Source organism: Pongo abelii, chromosome 4 (assembly GCF_028885655.2).
Source record: "Pongo abelii isolate AG06213 chromosome 4, NHGRI_mPonAbe1-v2.0_pri, whole genome shotgun sequence".
In the NCBI taxonomy this organism is placed as follows: Eukaryota; Metazoa; Chordata; class Mammalia; order Primates; family Hominidae; genus Pongo; species Pongo abelii.
This window is the reverse complement of record NC_071989.2, coordinates 69,883,164-69,899,111: the sequence shown is the minus strand read 5'-3', so window position 1 is coordinate 69,899,111 and position 15,948 is coordinate 69,883,164. Positions and strand designations below refer to the sequence as shown.

Below are 15,948 nucleotides of genomic sequence, written 5' to 3'. Positions count from 1 at the left end.
ATGCTTTAGAGAAAAGACTGGCAGCATTTTGCCCCTGCCCTAGAGATCTGTGAAACTTTTAACTTGAGAGAGATAATTTAGGGTATCTGGCAGAAGAAATTTCTAAGTGGCAAAACATTCAAGAGGAAGGACCATAAAAGTTTGGAAAATTTGCAGCCTGATGATGCAATAGAAAAGAAAATACAATTTTCTAGGGTGAAATTCAAGCCTGCTGCAGAAATTTGCATAAGTAGCAGGAGCTGAATGTTAGTCACCAAGACAATGGGGAAAATGTCTCCAGAGTATGTCAGAGACCTTGGCAGCAGCCCCTCCCTTCACAGACCTGGAGGCCTAGGAGGAAAACATGGTTTTTGGGGCTGGGCCCAGGGCTCCCTGCTGTGTGCAGCCTAGGGACTTGATGCCCTGCATTCCAGCTGCTCCTGGAATGGCTAAAAAGGGCCAAGGTGCAGCTTGGGGCATGGCTTCAGAGGGTGCAAGCCCCAAGCTTTGGCAGCTTCTACATGGTGTTGAGCCTGTGAATGCACAGAAGTCAAGAATTGAGGTTTGGGAACCTCTACCTAGATTTCAGAGGATGTATGGAAACTCCTGGATGTCCAGGCCGAAGTTTGCTGCAGAGATAGAGCCCTCATGGAGAGCCTCTACTAGGTCAATGTGGAAGAGAAATGTGGGGTCAGACCCCAAACACAGAGTCCCCACTTGGGCAGTGCCTAGTGGAGCTGTGAGAAGAAGGCCACCATCCTCCAGACCCCAAAATGGTAGATCCACTGACAGCTTGCACTGTGCACCTGGAGAAGTCACAGTCAGTTCCAGCCAGTGAAAACAGCAGGAAGGGGGGCTGTACCCTGCAAAGCCACAGGGGCAGAGTTGCCCAAGGCCATGGGAGCCCACCTCTTGCATCAGTATGACCTAGATGTGAGACGCGAAGTCAAAGGTGGTCATTGTGGAGCATTGAGATTTAATGACTGCCCTATTGGATTTTGGACTTGCATGGGGCCTGTAGCCCTTGTTTTGGCCAATTTCTGCCATTTGGAATGCGTATATTTATGCAGTGCCTGTATCCCCATTGTATCTGGGAAATAACTAACTTGCTTTTGATTTTACAGGCTCATAGGCAGAAGGAACTTGCCTTGTCTCAGATGAGACTTTGGATTTGGACTTTGAGTTAAAGCTGGAATGCATTAAGACTTTTGGGGACTGTTGGGAAGGCATGACTGTGTTTTGAAATGTGAGGACATGAGATTTGGGAGGGCCCAGGCACGGAATGATATGGTTTGACTGTGTCCCCACCCAAATTTCATCTTGAATTATAGTTCCCATAATCCCCACATGTTATGGAGGGACCTGGTGGGAGATAATTGAATCATGGGGACAGTTTCCCCGTGCTGTTCTCATGATTGTTTCTCACAAGAGCTGATGGTTTTATAAGTGTCTGGCATTTCCCCTGCTGGCACTCATTCTCTCTCCTGCCACTTCATGAAGAGGTGCCTTCTGCTGTGATTGTTAAGTTTCTTGACGTCTCCCAGGCCATGCAGAACTGTGAGGCAATTAAACCTCTTTCCATGATAAATTACCCAGTCTCAGGTATTTCTTCATAGCAGTGCAAGAGTGGACTAATACAATGATGTTCATGTATTTAAGGTTTGCACTACCCACTTATAGAAGAAATCTATCAAAGTTTGATCAGTTCTAATTTTTTCCCTTGGTCCCTGGTTCTGTGACAACTTTTATTTATGGAGACTTCCTTTGTGACATACAGACCCATAGCAAGCCTTCCTTGTGGTGGTTTTAATTGCACGAAGCAACCAGACATCCTAGAAAGCTTGCCATTGTTAAAAGCAAGGAGGGGAACCAATAGAAGCAGTAAAAGATTTCAGTGATGTGTACCTGGGTAGCTGATTTCAAAGTTTTTCCTGATTTAGAAGTGTGACAAATCTTAATATGAGAAAATACTTCCAAAATTGTAGAACTTTATGTTTTGAAAAGTGTCTGTCATCAAACTTTTGTTTAATTTCTATTTTGTGCATGATACCTTGTTAAAATTATTCTGCTAAGAGCATCAGAGACGTCCTTTTGTTACATGTAGTGGCATTTTTCTGTCCATATTTTATTTCCCCTTTCTGCCACACTTAATGCTTTGACTCCTTCCAAAAATCCACTTTTCCCTGGCTTCAAGATATCTCACTTTTATGGTTTTCTCTCTACCTCTCTAGCTGATCCTTTTTGGTTTTTATGTTTTTTCCTTCAGGAATTCCTTCTGTGAATGCTGAGTCCTCAGGATCCTGACTTCAGCACTTACTCTCCTTACTGTACCCACTTAGCCTAAGCCAATCTCACTGCTTTTAGTGTTCATCATTTATGTGATGGCAACCCTCAATCCTACATCTCTGGCACAGATCTCTCTCCTAATTCTAGATCCATATATTCAGCTGCTTATGAAAGACTTCATATGAATGTTTTAAAGGCACTGTAAGTGTAAGATGTTTTAAAACTTAAGCCACCTCTGCTTGACCAATATTGCTCTTAATCCTGTGTTCCCAATCTAAGTGATTTTAAAGATCTGGGTATTTTTCTTTAAAAATTTTTTTTTTAATTTTTGTGGGTAAATAGTAGGTGTATATATTTATGGAATACATAAGATGTTTTGATACAGGCATGCAATGTGTAAGAATTATATCATGTAAAATGGGGTATCCATCCCCTCAAGCATTTATCCTTTGGGTTACAAATAATCCAATTATATTTTTAAACATACATTTAAATTATTGTTGACTATAAGTCACCCTGTTGTGCTACCAAATACTAGGTCTTATTTATTCTATTTTCTTTGTACCCATTAGCTATTCCCACCTCCCCCCCAACCCCCCTAGTACCCTTCCTAGCCTCTGGCAACCACCCTTCTACTCTATCTCCATGGGCTTAATTGTTTTGAGTCTTACATCCCACATATAAGTGAGAAATCTGAATATTTTTCTTAACATTTACCTATTTCCATTCCGTGTTTAACCAATTACAAATTTTTATATTTTCTTCTCCTTACTGTATATCAAAATAATCTCCCATTTATCTTTCACTATCACTGCCTGTTTTTAAAATTTTTATTTTAGATTCAGGTGGTACATGTGCAAGTTTATAACTAGGCTATATTGTGTGATGCTGAGGTTTGGGCTTCTAGTGATTGCATCATGAATATAGTGAACATAGTACTTAAAAGTATGTTTTTCAGCCCTTGTCCCCTTCCTTCCCTCCCACATTTTGGATTCTTCAGTCTGTTGTTCCCATCTATACCTGCATGTACCCAAGACTTAGCTCCTACTTATAAGTGAGAACGTGCAGTATTTGATTTTGCGTTTCTCTGTTCATTTGCTTAGGATAATGGTCTCCAACTACATTCATGTTGCTGCAAAGGATATGATTTTGTTCTTTTTAATGACTGCATAGTACTCCACAGTGTATATGTACCACATTTTCTTTATCCAATCCACCATTAATGGGCACTTAGGTTGATTACATGTCTTTGCTGTTATGAATAGTCCTGCAGTGAACATGCAAGTGTATGTATATTTTTGGCATTTTCCTTTCAGTATGTACCCAATAGTGGAATTGCTGGGTTGAATAATAGTTCTATTTGCAGTTTTTTGAGAAATCTCCAAACTGCTTTCCACAATGGCTGAACTAATTTACATTCCCACCAACAGTGTATAAGCATTCCCTTTTCTCCACAGCCTCAACGACTTCTGTAATTATTTGACTTTTTAATGCTTGTTGGCCGCTTGTATGTCTTCTTTTGTGAAGTGTCTATTCATGCTCTTTGCCCACTTTTTAATGAAGTTATTTATTTTTTCTTGTTGATTTAAGTTTCTTGTGGATTCTGGATATTAGTTCTGTTGGATGCATAGTTTGTAAGTGTTTTCTCCCAGTCCATAGGTTGTCTGTTTACTCTGTTAGTTTCTTTTGCTGTGCAAAAGCTCTTTAGTTTAATTAGGTCTTAATTGTTGATTTTTATTTGTGTTGCAATTGCTTTTGAGGACTTGGTCATAAAGCCTTTGCCAAGGCCAGTGTCCAGAAGAGTGTTTCCTAGGTTTTCTCCTGGGATTTTTATAGTTTTAGGTCTTGCATTTAAGTCTTTAATCCATCTTAAGTTAATTTTTGTGTATGGTGGTAGGTAGTGGTCCAGTTTCAGTCTTCTGCATATGATTAGCCAGTTTTCCTAGCACCATCTATTGAATACGGAGTCCTTTCCCCATTGCTTATTTTCACTGACTTTGTTGAATATCAGTTGGTTTTAGGTATGCTCCTTTATTTCTGGGTTTTCTGTTCAGTTCCATTGGCCGATGTGTCTATTTTTGTATCAATACCATGCTGTTTTGGTATTGTATGTAGCCGTGTAGTATAGTTTGAAGTAAGATAATGTGATGCCTCCAGCTTTGTTCTTTTTGCTTAAGATTGCTTTGGCTATTTGGGCTCATTTTTGGTTTTCTATGAATTTGAGAATAGTTTTTTTTAATTTTGTAAAAAATAATATTGGTAATTTGATAGGAATAGCATTGAATCTTTAGATTGTTTTGAACAGTATGGACATCTAACAATGTTGATTCTTCTAATCCATGAGCATGGAATGTTTTTCCGTTTGTATTTTCCATGATTTCTTTCAGCAGTGTTTTGTGATGCTCCTTATAGAGATCTTTTACCTCCTTGGTTAGATGTATTCCTATGTGTTTTATTTTTTGTGCATGTGGTTATTGTAAATAGGATTGCATTCTTGATTTGGCTGTCAGCTTGAGGGTTGAAGAGCTGTTCCAGCTCTTAAGGATAATGCTTTGGTGCATAGAAATGCTACTGATTTTCATACATTGATTTTGTATCCTGTAACTTTACTGAATTCATTTATCAAATATAAGAGTTTTGGCCGGGTGTGGTGGCTCACGCCTGTAATCCCAGCACTTTGGGAGGCCAAGGTGGGCAGATCATGAGGTCAGGAGTTTGAGACCAGCCTGGCCAACATGGTGAAACCCCATCTCTACTAAAAATACAAAAATTAGCTGGGCATGGTGGTGGGCACCTGTAATCCCAGCTCCTCAGGAGACTGAGGCAGGAGATTCGCTTGAACCCAGGAGGCAGAGGTTGCAGTGAACCGAGATCATGCCATTGCACTCCAGCCTGGGCGACAAGAGCAAGACGCCATCTCAAAAAAAAAAAATGAGTTTTATGGTGGAGTTGTTAGGTTTTTCTAGGTAGAAGATCATATCATCAGCAAGCAGGATAATTTTACTTCCTCTTTTCCAATTTGGATGCCTTTTATTTCTTTCTCTTGCCTGATTGCTCTGGCTAGGACTTCTAGTACTATGTTGAATAGGAGTGGGTATCCTTGTCTTGTTGCAGCTCTTAAAGATAATACTTACAGCATTTGCCCATTAGGTATGATGCTGGCTGTGGGTTTGTCATAGATGGCCCTTATTATTTGAGGTGTGTTCCTTTAATGTCTAGTTTGTTGAGGGTTTTTATCATGAATAGATGTTAGATTTTATTGAAAACTTTTTCTGCATCTATTGGGATAATCATATGGTTTTTGTTTTTAATTCTGTTTATGTGGTGAATCACATTTATTGACTTGAATATGTTGAACCAGCTTTGCATCCCAGGAATAAAGCCCACTTGATCATGGGAATTAACTTTTTGATGTGTTCCTGGATTCACCTGGCTAGTTTGTTGAGGATTTTTGCATCTATGTTCATGAGAGATATTGGCCTGTAGTTTTCTTTTTTGTCATTGTTGTTGGTGGTGGTGTGTCTTTGCCAGATTTTGGTGTCAGGATGATACTGGTTTCATAGCATGAGTTAGGGAGGAATCTCTCTTCCTCAATTTTTTGGAATAGTTTCAGTAGGATTGGTACTAGCTCTTCTTTGTATGTCTGACCACCTAATCTTCAGTCGTTTAATTTATAAATTTATTTTAGTGTTCCACAGAACATTAGTTTCATAAGATGTTAAATAACATTCTACAAAAAAAAAAACAGTGTTTTGTGGCCAAATAAGTTTGGAGAATATGGCATGCTACCATTCCCATTGTGGCAATTCATGATGAACACGAAGCATTAAGAAATCCTGCAGTAATGCAACCTGTTTGTTTAACCCAGCATTCCAGTACTCCCCAATTCTTTGTGGAAAGTCTTTAAATAGCTTGTCTCCATGCATAGTTTGGAACATTCTTGTTTGTATAGGATATAAGATAAGAAACAAACTCATGTTTCTCCCAAGCAGTCAGTTTTCCTATCAACATTTGTTGAAGATCTCTTCCTTCCCTGCTTGTTTCTGGGACTTCCTTAATCATATATTAAATTCTTAAATGTCCTAGGATCTAGTCTGGAGCTGACTCTTGACTCTTTTGGCTTTATTTCTTTATTTTTTTTTGAGACAGGGGCCTCTGCCAGTATTTTTGAGGGAGGCTTATTTGAATGCAGAATAATCACCCATGCACATCTGATGGTCAAATGTAAGCACTCCAGCACTAAAATTGAGGCCAAGTGAGTTATCAGTCATAGAGTCCTAATGAAGAATTTTGAGTGGGAAGTCACACTTGCAGGGGTATTAAGAATTTGTGAGTGCTTGGCCACATCATTAGCAGCTTAAAAGAGCAAGAGCTGCATTCTCCCTACCCTTCTTTTCCAATTGATAAAAGGGACAGTAGTTAGCATCCTGAGGTTAGTCATGGCATAATTTTGAGTCAGATCCTTCTGGAAACTTGTCCTTACTTCCTTTCCTTCACAATACTCTATCTTCATGAGGCCATTTAGTAAAATTAAACCTGAACTACTAGAAATTATAGACTTAATCACATTTCATCCTGAGTTGTAATTTTTTATTCATCCATCTCTGCTGGCCTGGAGCTGGCAGTAAGCAGATAAGTTTTTGTTTGCAATTGTGAGACCGTGCATTTTTTTTGCTCAGAATATCACAGTGGTTAACCCACATGGACTCCAAAATCCCATACTTTAGCTACTTAGAGGATGTTCAGCCTTTCTATTCTGTGATCCTGTGATACAGTATATGTGGAAGTGTGCCAGTTTTCCTGGGGAAGGAAAAATTTAAGCAGCAAACACAAACTTTTTTTAATATATAAAAGCATGTATGGATGGAAAAACTCCAAGATATTAATAATGGCTATAGACACATGGTGGGATGTTGCTGGGTGTTCTCTCTTTGCACCCTGTGCTGGGCCCTGGAGAACGATCCATGAAGACTGTATCCTTGGGTTTCCTCCCCTGCCGTATGCTTTCTGGTTAGATTCAGCCAGTGGAGAGAGGGAGGAGGGTGGAGTTGGGGTATCTATTCCTCCGGCCCCATACTTATAGAATTGTCTTGGGCTGGCCAAATCCCTCAACTGACAGTCAAAACTTGTCTTAGCACACTCAGGATGCTTAAGAAATTATCATAGACTTGGTAGTTTATAAGCAATGGAAATTTATTTCTCACAGTTCTGAGGGTGGAAGTCTGAGATCAGGGTGCCAGCATGGTCGGGTACTGGTGAGGACCCTCTTCCAGGTTGCAGACTGCCATCTTCTCATTGTATCCTTACATGGGGAGAGAGGGCAGGAGAGCTCCCTGGGGTGCCTTTTATAAGGGCACTAATACCATCATGCAGGCGATCAGTGCATAATACAGCTCCTCTCCCACTGTTCCTAGCCCCAGGATACTTCCTTATTCCCATTGATCTCTTTTTCACCTTTCTAGAGATACTAGTGATCACTGCCCAAATAGCTCACAGTTAATAGTAGGATCTGGGTGCTCAATTAAAGAAATGTTGGTTGCTGTTAGTTACCCCTTGGCTAAGCAGGTGTGTACTCACATATTGTTTTTCTCTTAGATCCAAGAGTTGAAGATTGGCTCCTCATGTCCTCGCCTCTGCCACAAACCATCCTTCTAGGATTCTATGTCTATTTTGTCACTTCTCTGGGACCAAAGCTCATGGAAAATCGCAAGCCCTTTGAACTCAAGAAAGCAATGATAACGTACAATTTTTTCATAGTACTCTTTTCTGTGTATATGTGTTATGAGGCAAGTGTCTTCAGTATTCCTAATGGGAGAATTTTGCCTGAGTTTTTCTGTCTATGTGTCATTATGTTTTCTGTTATAAGGGTAACCTTTGCAATTTAAGGAATTAAGAAACTGATCTCACTAGAGCAGGTATTTGCCAAGATAGTGTTAGGTATAGACCAAATAATAAACTCATTTGAGGATCTCAGTATAATCTATCTCACAGATAATGAGAAAAATTAACATCTATTCCATGGATTTGTACATAATTGTCTTAATGGATGATTGAATTAATCCATAAATTTTAGTTTTGAGGAAACTCTTAACTTAAAGTAACATAGCTGGTAAGTGGAGGGCTGATGTTTGAACCCATGTCTGTCTGACATCAGAGTTCATCTTGACTCAGTGGAGAGTTGTCATCATCATGGTAGGAACCTTTGGTTTCTGGATACTCTGATGAACTATAGGATGGTAGACTGTTTTGGTTGGTTTAGCTAAGCTTTGTGGGAACAGAGAGCATAGACTCATATAAAGCAGTAGGTGAGGGAGCCTGTTCCTTAATTTTTTTCCCATGAACTCATTAATTCATTACTGTCCCTTAATTGTTAATAAGAGAGATGGGGCTCTTCCAGGACCCTAAAACAGATTCATGAATTCTCTCTCTTCCCCTGTGCTATTAACATGCCTCAGCCACCCCCATGTATGTTCTTTTCTGAGATTCCTTCCTTCTTTTCCAACTCTGGCTGGCTTCATTATCCTTTTTTATTAACTTCCTCTATAGCATACCTTGTGCTTAGTCATAAGTAGGGCTCAGGAGGGCCCAATATGGGCCCACTGACCTTTCCTGGCACCATAGTTTCTCCACATGCATTCTGACCTGACTGTTGCTACAGATCCATCATATTGATCACTTTCAATCTACTGTGGCTGGCCAGGTGTGGTGGCCTACACCTGTAATCCCAGCACTTTGGTAGGCTTAAGTAAGAGGATTTCTTGAGCCCAGGAGTTTGAGACCAGCCTGGACAACATAGGGAGACCTCATATCTACAAAAACTACAAAAAAATTAGCCAGGTGTGGCGGTGCACACCCGTGGTCCCAGCTGCTTGGGAGGCTGAGGTGAGAGGATCACTTGAGCCTGGGAGGTCGAGGCTGCAATGAGCCGTGATCATGTCTAGTGACGGAGCAAGACCCTGTGTCAAATAATAAAAATAAAAAAAATACTCTGGCCTTATTTCTCACAGTCCTCCCTATAGTCCGGACTCACTCTGCTGCTTTCCATTACTTCTATTTTATTTTAAAAATTAACTCACAGGCCACTCTTAATGTCCCTTCAGGAGTATGAGCAACTGAGAGAAAAAGAGTGATAGAGATGGGAGCAAAGAAAACACAAGGTCCTAGCATGGTCTTAGGGGACAGCATGTTTTAGTAAGGTGTTAAGAACATACCTGGAAGCCAGGAGATTAGGAACTAGTAAGTTCTGGTTCTGCCACTGACTGGCTGCCTGATTTTTAGCAAGTTATTTAACCTCTCTGGGCCTCAGTTCTCTCATTTTATAAAGATAGGATTGAACCAAATAGTCTCTCAGATCCCTCCTTGCTCTCATATTCTTAGGGTCTATGTCTGATTTGTCATTGAGTGTAATGTCCCCAAATACATTTCTCAGGCTTGGAAAGAATCCAGTCATCACCAGTCAGCTTTGATTCCTACTTGATCAATTATGATGTAAAAGAAGGTTTTAAAATATCTGAATTTGAGAGTTTCTGACTCTCATTTACTGCTAATACTTGAGTTACTTATGTGTCAGTTTCAGGAACTACCTGCCAAATATAAATTATTACCTTCTGAATTCAGGGAATTCTTTTTTTTTTTTTCCCCAGAAAGGGTCTCGCTCTGTCACCCAAGCTGGAGTGCAGTGGCACGATCTTGGCTCACTGCAGCCTTGACCTCCCAGGCTCAAGTGATCCTCCCACCTCAGCCTCCCAAGTAGCTGAGACTACAGGCATGCGCCACCATGTCTAGCTAATTTTTTGTATTTTTTGTAGAGACGGTGTTTTGCCATGTTGCCCAGACTGCTCTCAAACTCCTAGGCTCTAGTGATCCACCTGCCTGAGCCTCCCAAAGTGCTGGGATTGCAGGTGTGACCCACTGGGCCTGGCCTAATTTTTCTTATTACTATATACTGGAATATAGACATATATGTAAAAAGTTCCACAAGCTGTTGGAGTGTTCTTAAACTTTCTACTCTATTTAAACAAAGGCTTTTGATAGCCACACAGCATGCTATCCATCTGTTGATGGCACATCTGAACACATGGTTTATTGTATGGAGTATGATTTCATTTGGTTTACAAAGCAAACACCTCCACCAATGATGTTAGGCCAAATCTGAAGAAGTTGAAAGGGAAGGACATCAGACTCAAGGAACTCAGATGCCTTCTTGTGTAGTGATTGTTTGAAAGTGCTAGTTACTTGGCAGCAGTCAGACACTAGCAGAGACCACTTAAGACCCAACAGAAGGCCAAGTCTCAAAACTTTCATTCAACACAGTGCTTGTTTGGGGTAGGGTAAGGTAGAGAATTATTCATCACAATTCCAGTAAATAGCTCCTGGCCACAGAGCATTACATTAGTCAAAAATGAGTCTGAGCACAAGAGAATATGAGGACACTCACTGACAGTAGGATTTTATAAAACAAAATTAGCCATTTCTATGTCATGTGCCCTTATTCATTTGGCAAAATCTATTGATTTGTTTTTGTTAACTATTTTTCTCATTCATGAAATATCTTGTGCTTTTATGAGTCTTAATTTTCAAGATTTTATAACTTACCAAGTTAACAGTGTGATTAAATTATCTTATAAGTCAAGCTAGAGGCTAGTCTCAGAAAAGAATGATGCATTTTATAATACTATAGTGTCTAATAATTGTTCTTCTCCTTTGTTTCTTTTCTTTACACCATCAGAATATTATTCTGACAATGCCTCATAAGCTTTTGTTTTTAGAATTTAATTAATTGTAAAGTTCCAATTTTAGCTTTAATAGTAATTAAAACTAGAAATTTAAAATATGGTTCAATGGCAGAAAAGGATATAACCATTATACTGAGAGAGAAGATCTCCCAGGGGGTATTTGGCATGTATGAGGAGAACTGATCATATTGTCAGTACCCTAAATTAAGCCAACCATTTCATATATGTGTTAAGTTAAAATTGGAGCCCTTGGCTTTTCCTTTTCAGATACTGTTTTAAAAGAAGACCTTCCCACCATCAGACTGCAAGAATGTCAGTATAATCTTTATAATCTTTGAATTACAGTTCAGATTTATCAACAATAGGCTCTTTCTTGTCACCGTCAGCCTTGGATCACTTTGTGGGTGTGTTGGAATTAAGGCCTGCCAGATTGCACTTTTATTGTTAACAAGAGCATTTTCCTCTTTTACTTGTCTTGTGAATCCACAGTAAAACTATTAATAATATCTGAGCCATGGACTACCACCTCACATCACACTCACCAGCCAATAATGGGAAAAGCCCAGTTGTTGCAGCCGTCTTATGAGTACATTGAGGCATTTTGGTTTGCATGTTTAGTTATTGACTAAGTAGAAAGACTGGAAATTGCTAGAAATGACTGATTCAGATCCAAGTGTTCCCTTTAAGAGTACACAAACACATTCACTCACACATACATAGATGAACCTAAGATAAGTCAAATACCAGTATTTGCTGTTTAAGCAAAACACTCCAAGTGTTTTATTCTTCACCATATTAGAATAATCATCCCAAGAGATGAGCATTTTAGTCAGAACACAGTTTATATAAATAATATATGAGTTTGTGGTTTTGAAAATTCTTGATATCAAGCTTTGATATCAAGCATGTTCATTTTGTATTTGTTCCAGCTACCTTTTCCTCTGCACTGACTATTGACTTAGCTGAAAATGTAATGAAGAGACACTATCAAAACTACCTTTGTTGTGGCTGTTGGGAAAATGCTTTCCTTTCTTAATATGCATGTGCTCTCTTGCAGTTTGTGATGTCTGGCTGGGGTATAGGTTATTCATTTCGATGTGAAATTGTTGACTATTCACGGTCACCCACAGCTTTGAGGGTAAGTTTCTCTTTGGAAAAACTTGAAATTCAAAATCAATGTTAAAATTTTGTGAACTGTTTGTAACACTGAATGTAAACTCAGAATAAGCAGGTGACTCAGTTATCAGATTGTGTGTGTTGTGGTGGAGAAAGTGAAAAATTACAAGAATAAAAAAAATCACATGTATAATTTTCTATAAAATGAAAATTGGTGCTTTTCTTTTTTAATTTCTTGGATTTAAAAATAAATCACATGTGGTTCCTCAAAAAATTGAGAATAGAATTACCATAAGATCCAGCAATTCCACTTCTGGGTATATACCTAAAAGAATTGAAAACAGAGACTTGAAGAGATATTTGTATACTCATATTTATAGCAGCATTATTCATAATAGCCAAAAGGTAGAAGCAACCCAAGTGTCCATGGATAGATAAATGGATAAACAAGGCCAGGTGCAGTGGCTTACGCTTGTAATCCTAGCACTTTGGGAGGCTGAGGTGGGTGGATTGCCTGAGCTCAGGAGTTTGAGACCAGCCCGGGCAACACGGTGAAACCTTGTCTCTACTAAAATACAAAACTTAGCAAGGCATGGCAGCATGGGCCTGTAGTCCCAGCTACTCGGGAGGGTGAGGCAGGAAAATCGCTTGAACCCAGGAGGCAGAGGTTGCAGTGAACTGAGATTGCACCATTGCACTCCAACCTAGATGACAGAGTGAGACTCCATCTCAAAAAAAGTAAAAGATAAATGGATGAACAAAATGTGGCATATGTATAGAATGGAATATGATTCAGCATTTAAAAGGAAGGGAATTCTAACTCATGCTACAACAGGGATGAACCCTGAGAACACTATGCTAAGTGAAATAATTAGGTCACAAAAGGACATATACTGCATGATTTGGCTTATATGAGGTGCCTAGGGTAGTCAAATTCATAGACACAGAAAGTAGAATTGTAGCTGGGGTTAGGAGAGAGGGAGAATGGGATGTAGTTTAGTGGGTGTAGTTTCAATTTTGCAAGATGAAAAAAGTTCTATGGATGGATGGTGGTAATGGTTGAACAACAATGTGAAGGTACTTAATGCCACTTAACTGTGCACTAAAAAGTGGTTGACATGACAGATTTTATGTTATGCATATTTTACCAAAGTTTAAAAATATAAGCTTTTCTTCCATATACAAAATAAAATAAAATAAATTTAGATTTATTTCTGCTTCTGCAGATGGCACGTACCTGCTGGCTTTATTACTTCTCCAAATTTATTGAGCTATTAGATACGGTGAGTATATGGCCACCACATTTGGTAAATGTTTGATCTTAAATGTTTGATCTTAAATGTTTGATCTTTCAGTGAAACCAATAAACTGCTGTAGTTTCAGTTGTCTGATAACTTTGGTTATTTCTCCTTTTCAGGCAGACCTACTGTTATCTTTTTTACCTTTTATTATCAGTAACTTTATAGAACAGATAGGATAACCTTATTTTTTCAGTATTTTGCAAACTCTGTAAAGTTTCTGTTATATAGCTATCAGTTGATTAAGATAAGCATGGTAACTGTGTCATATACTCCAAAACTGCATCTTTATATAGATGGATGACAGTTGTTTTATGAATCAAGTTCAGAAAGTAAAAAGCAGAAAACATCTTACCTTTGTTTGTTTGTTTTTTTTATCCCAAAGCATAGTCATCCATATTCCTTTAGGAGGATAAATGCTTAAAAATTCATAGACTTTCACGAGAATTTTGCATTACCCCTGGGCTGTCAGTAATTCAGCTGCTTTTCTGAAATCTGTGCTTACTGGGCCCTATCTCTTCCTACTTCAGATCCTAGTGAGGATCACCTCTGAACCTGGATGACCGGGTCTTGGGAAAAGCACGTGTCACGAATTAGGGTCTGTGATTTAGAGGAGAAAGCCATGAACCTTTGTTTCCAGAGGAGCTTAGGAAAGCTGAATATTTGTTGTATCTTTGCAGCAAGTGTATCTTAGTTATTTGGAGCTAGTTTTGGCTCTGAGACTCAAAAGTGTGTTTTCTTTGGAATGCATACCATGATATTTCTTGTAGGAAATCTCAATATGCTTCACCTTTTGAAATGACTAATCACATAACGTTAGAATTGGAAAGGACTTGTGTGAACATACAATCCAGTGGTTCTCGAACTTTAACATGCATTTACAATCACCTGAGACTTGTTAAAACACAGATGCCTCGACCCCCACCCCCAGAGTTTCTGATTCACTAGGCCTTGGATGGGGCTCAAAATTTGCATTTCTAACAAGTTCTTAGATGATGCTAATACTTATTGGTCCAGGGACCACGTTTTGAGAGCCTGTATTCTAGTGGTTCCAGCACGCATTGTGCAATAGAATTAATTGCATTAGGGAAAACGACGACGACAAAAAAGGCCCTACCTCCAGAGATTTGGTGCCATATGGTCTGGAACAGACACCAAGCATAGCTATTTTTAAAAAGCTTCTTGGATATTGTAATATGCAGCCAGGGTTGAGAAGCATTAGTCCAGAACCTTCACTCTGAGAAATTGAAGCCAAGGAGTTAAATGACTTACCCAGAGGAATGCTGCTACTAAGTGGGACTAGGACCCAGAGTGTTAGTGTATGGCTTTTTCTGTTGCACCACTCAGCCTTCTTCCATGTGCATAAGCAAACGCATTTTGCCCTTGGAGATGTGCAAAATTTCCATATTCTCAGTTGCTTTGCATATTCTCAGTTACAGCTTCCATAAGGAAACTGCACTGCTTCTATGTCCTTCCCTAAACTACATTGCTCAAATACTCCTCTTAATACTTTTCTTTGTGCTATTCTGTTTAGTCTTGTATTTAAAAATCTTAACACTCGTATTCTTAATTTCACTTTGGAATATTTTTTGAACATTTCCCCCTCTCCCAAATTCTACCATTTTGTTGATAGGGTTTTTACAAACCACTGGATAACGTTCACTCTGAGTGTTACCTTCCTTCGCCTTCTCATTTTTTTCTATGCAGTTTTGCTTTCTTTTCCCTCATATTTCTCAAATTAACTTTTCAACTTTTTCTCCCTTCATTTTTCTTTAATAATAATTTGCTAAATTTTGATTTGTTGCAAGTCCTCTTCGTTTGCCTAATCCCTTATCCATATCAGTAAGATGTATTAGAGAGCAATGTAGAATATTTCAATCATAAGTCTTCTGCTTTCCCATATACTTCAAAATCCAGGGGAATGTTTTTTTTACCAATACAATTTCTTTCAATAATTTTGGCCATATTCCTTACTTTATATCTTTGATTTTTAAATCTGCATAAAGTTTCTTTTCGCCTTTTTATTGGTGCTTCCATGTATAGGTGTCGTACCTAAGTTACTTAATGATAATTAGATTTGAGCTGCCCCTTGGGGAATTAGCTGCTTCTGTAAGCATTCTATAAGGCAACACTTTTAGAGGAAATTATGATATGAAATACTTTGCACTTTGTCAGTATTTTTTATAATACTCAATACACTATCAAATAATTTTCTGTGAACTTGATATTCTTTAAATTATTTCAGATCTTTTTTGTTCTGCGCAAGAAAAATAGCCAAGTGACTTTCCTTCATGTATTCCATCATACCATCATGCCGTGGACCTGGTGGTTTGGAGTCAAATTTGCTGCAGGTAGACAAGGGAAAGTTGGGATCATGTGTTATAAACAACATTTCTATATGCTAAAAACAAAATATTTTTCTAAAAAGTGATTTATAAGAAACTCAAAAAATCAAAGAGTCACTTTGTTTATACTTCTTTCATTAATTATTACTTGAAAAATAAACATAAGACTCATAATAATTAGGTTTATCC

General features: G+C 38.7%; 1 protein-coding gene across 4 annotated transcripts in view; it reads left to right on the top strand.

Annotated features, from left to right (window-relative positions):
• Positions 1–15,948, top strand: part of ELOVL7 (ELOVL fatty acid elongase 7) — a 91,163-nt gene that overhangs the window by 64,191 nt on the left and 11,024 nt on the right. For all 4 annotated transcript variants that reach the window (XM_054555592.1, XM_002815586.5, XM_054555593.2 and 1 more), the window contains 4 exons: positions 7,861–8,051; positions 12,058–12,138; positions 13,343–13,399; positions 15,660–15,765. In XM_054555592.1, coding sequence (XP_054411567.1) covers positions 7,861–8,051; positions 12,058–12,138; positions 13,343–13,399; positions 15,660–15,765 — 435 coding nt within the window. The remainder of the gene's footprint in view (positions 1–7,860; positions 8,052–12,057; positions 12,139–13,342; positions 13,400–15,659; positions 15,766–15,948) is intronic.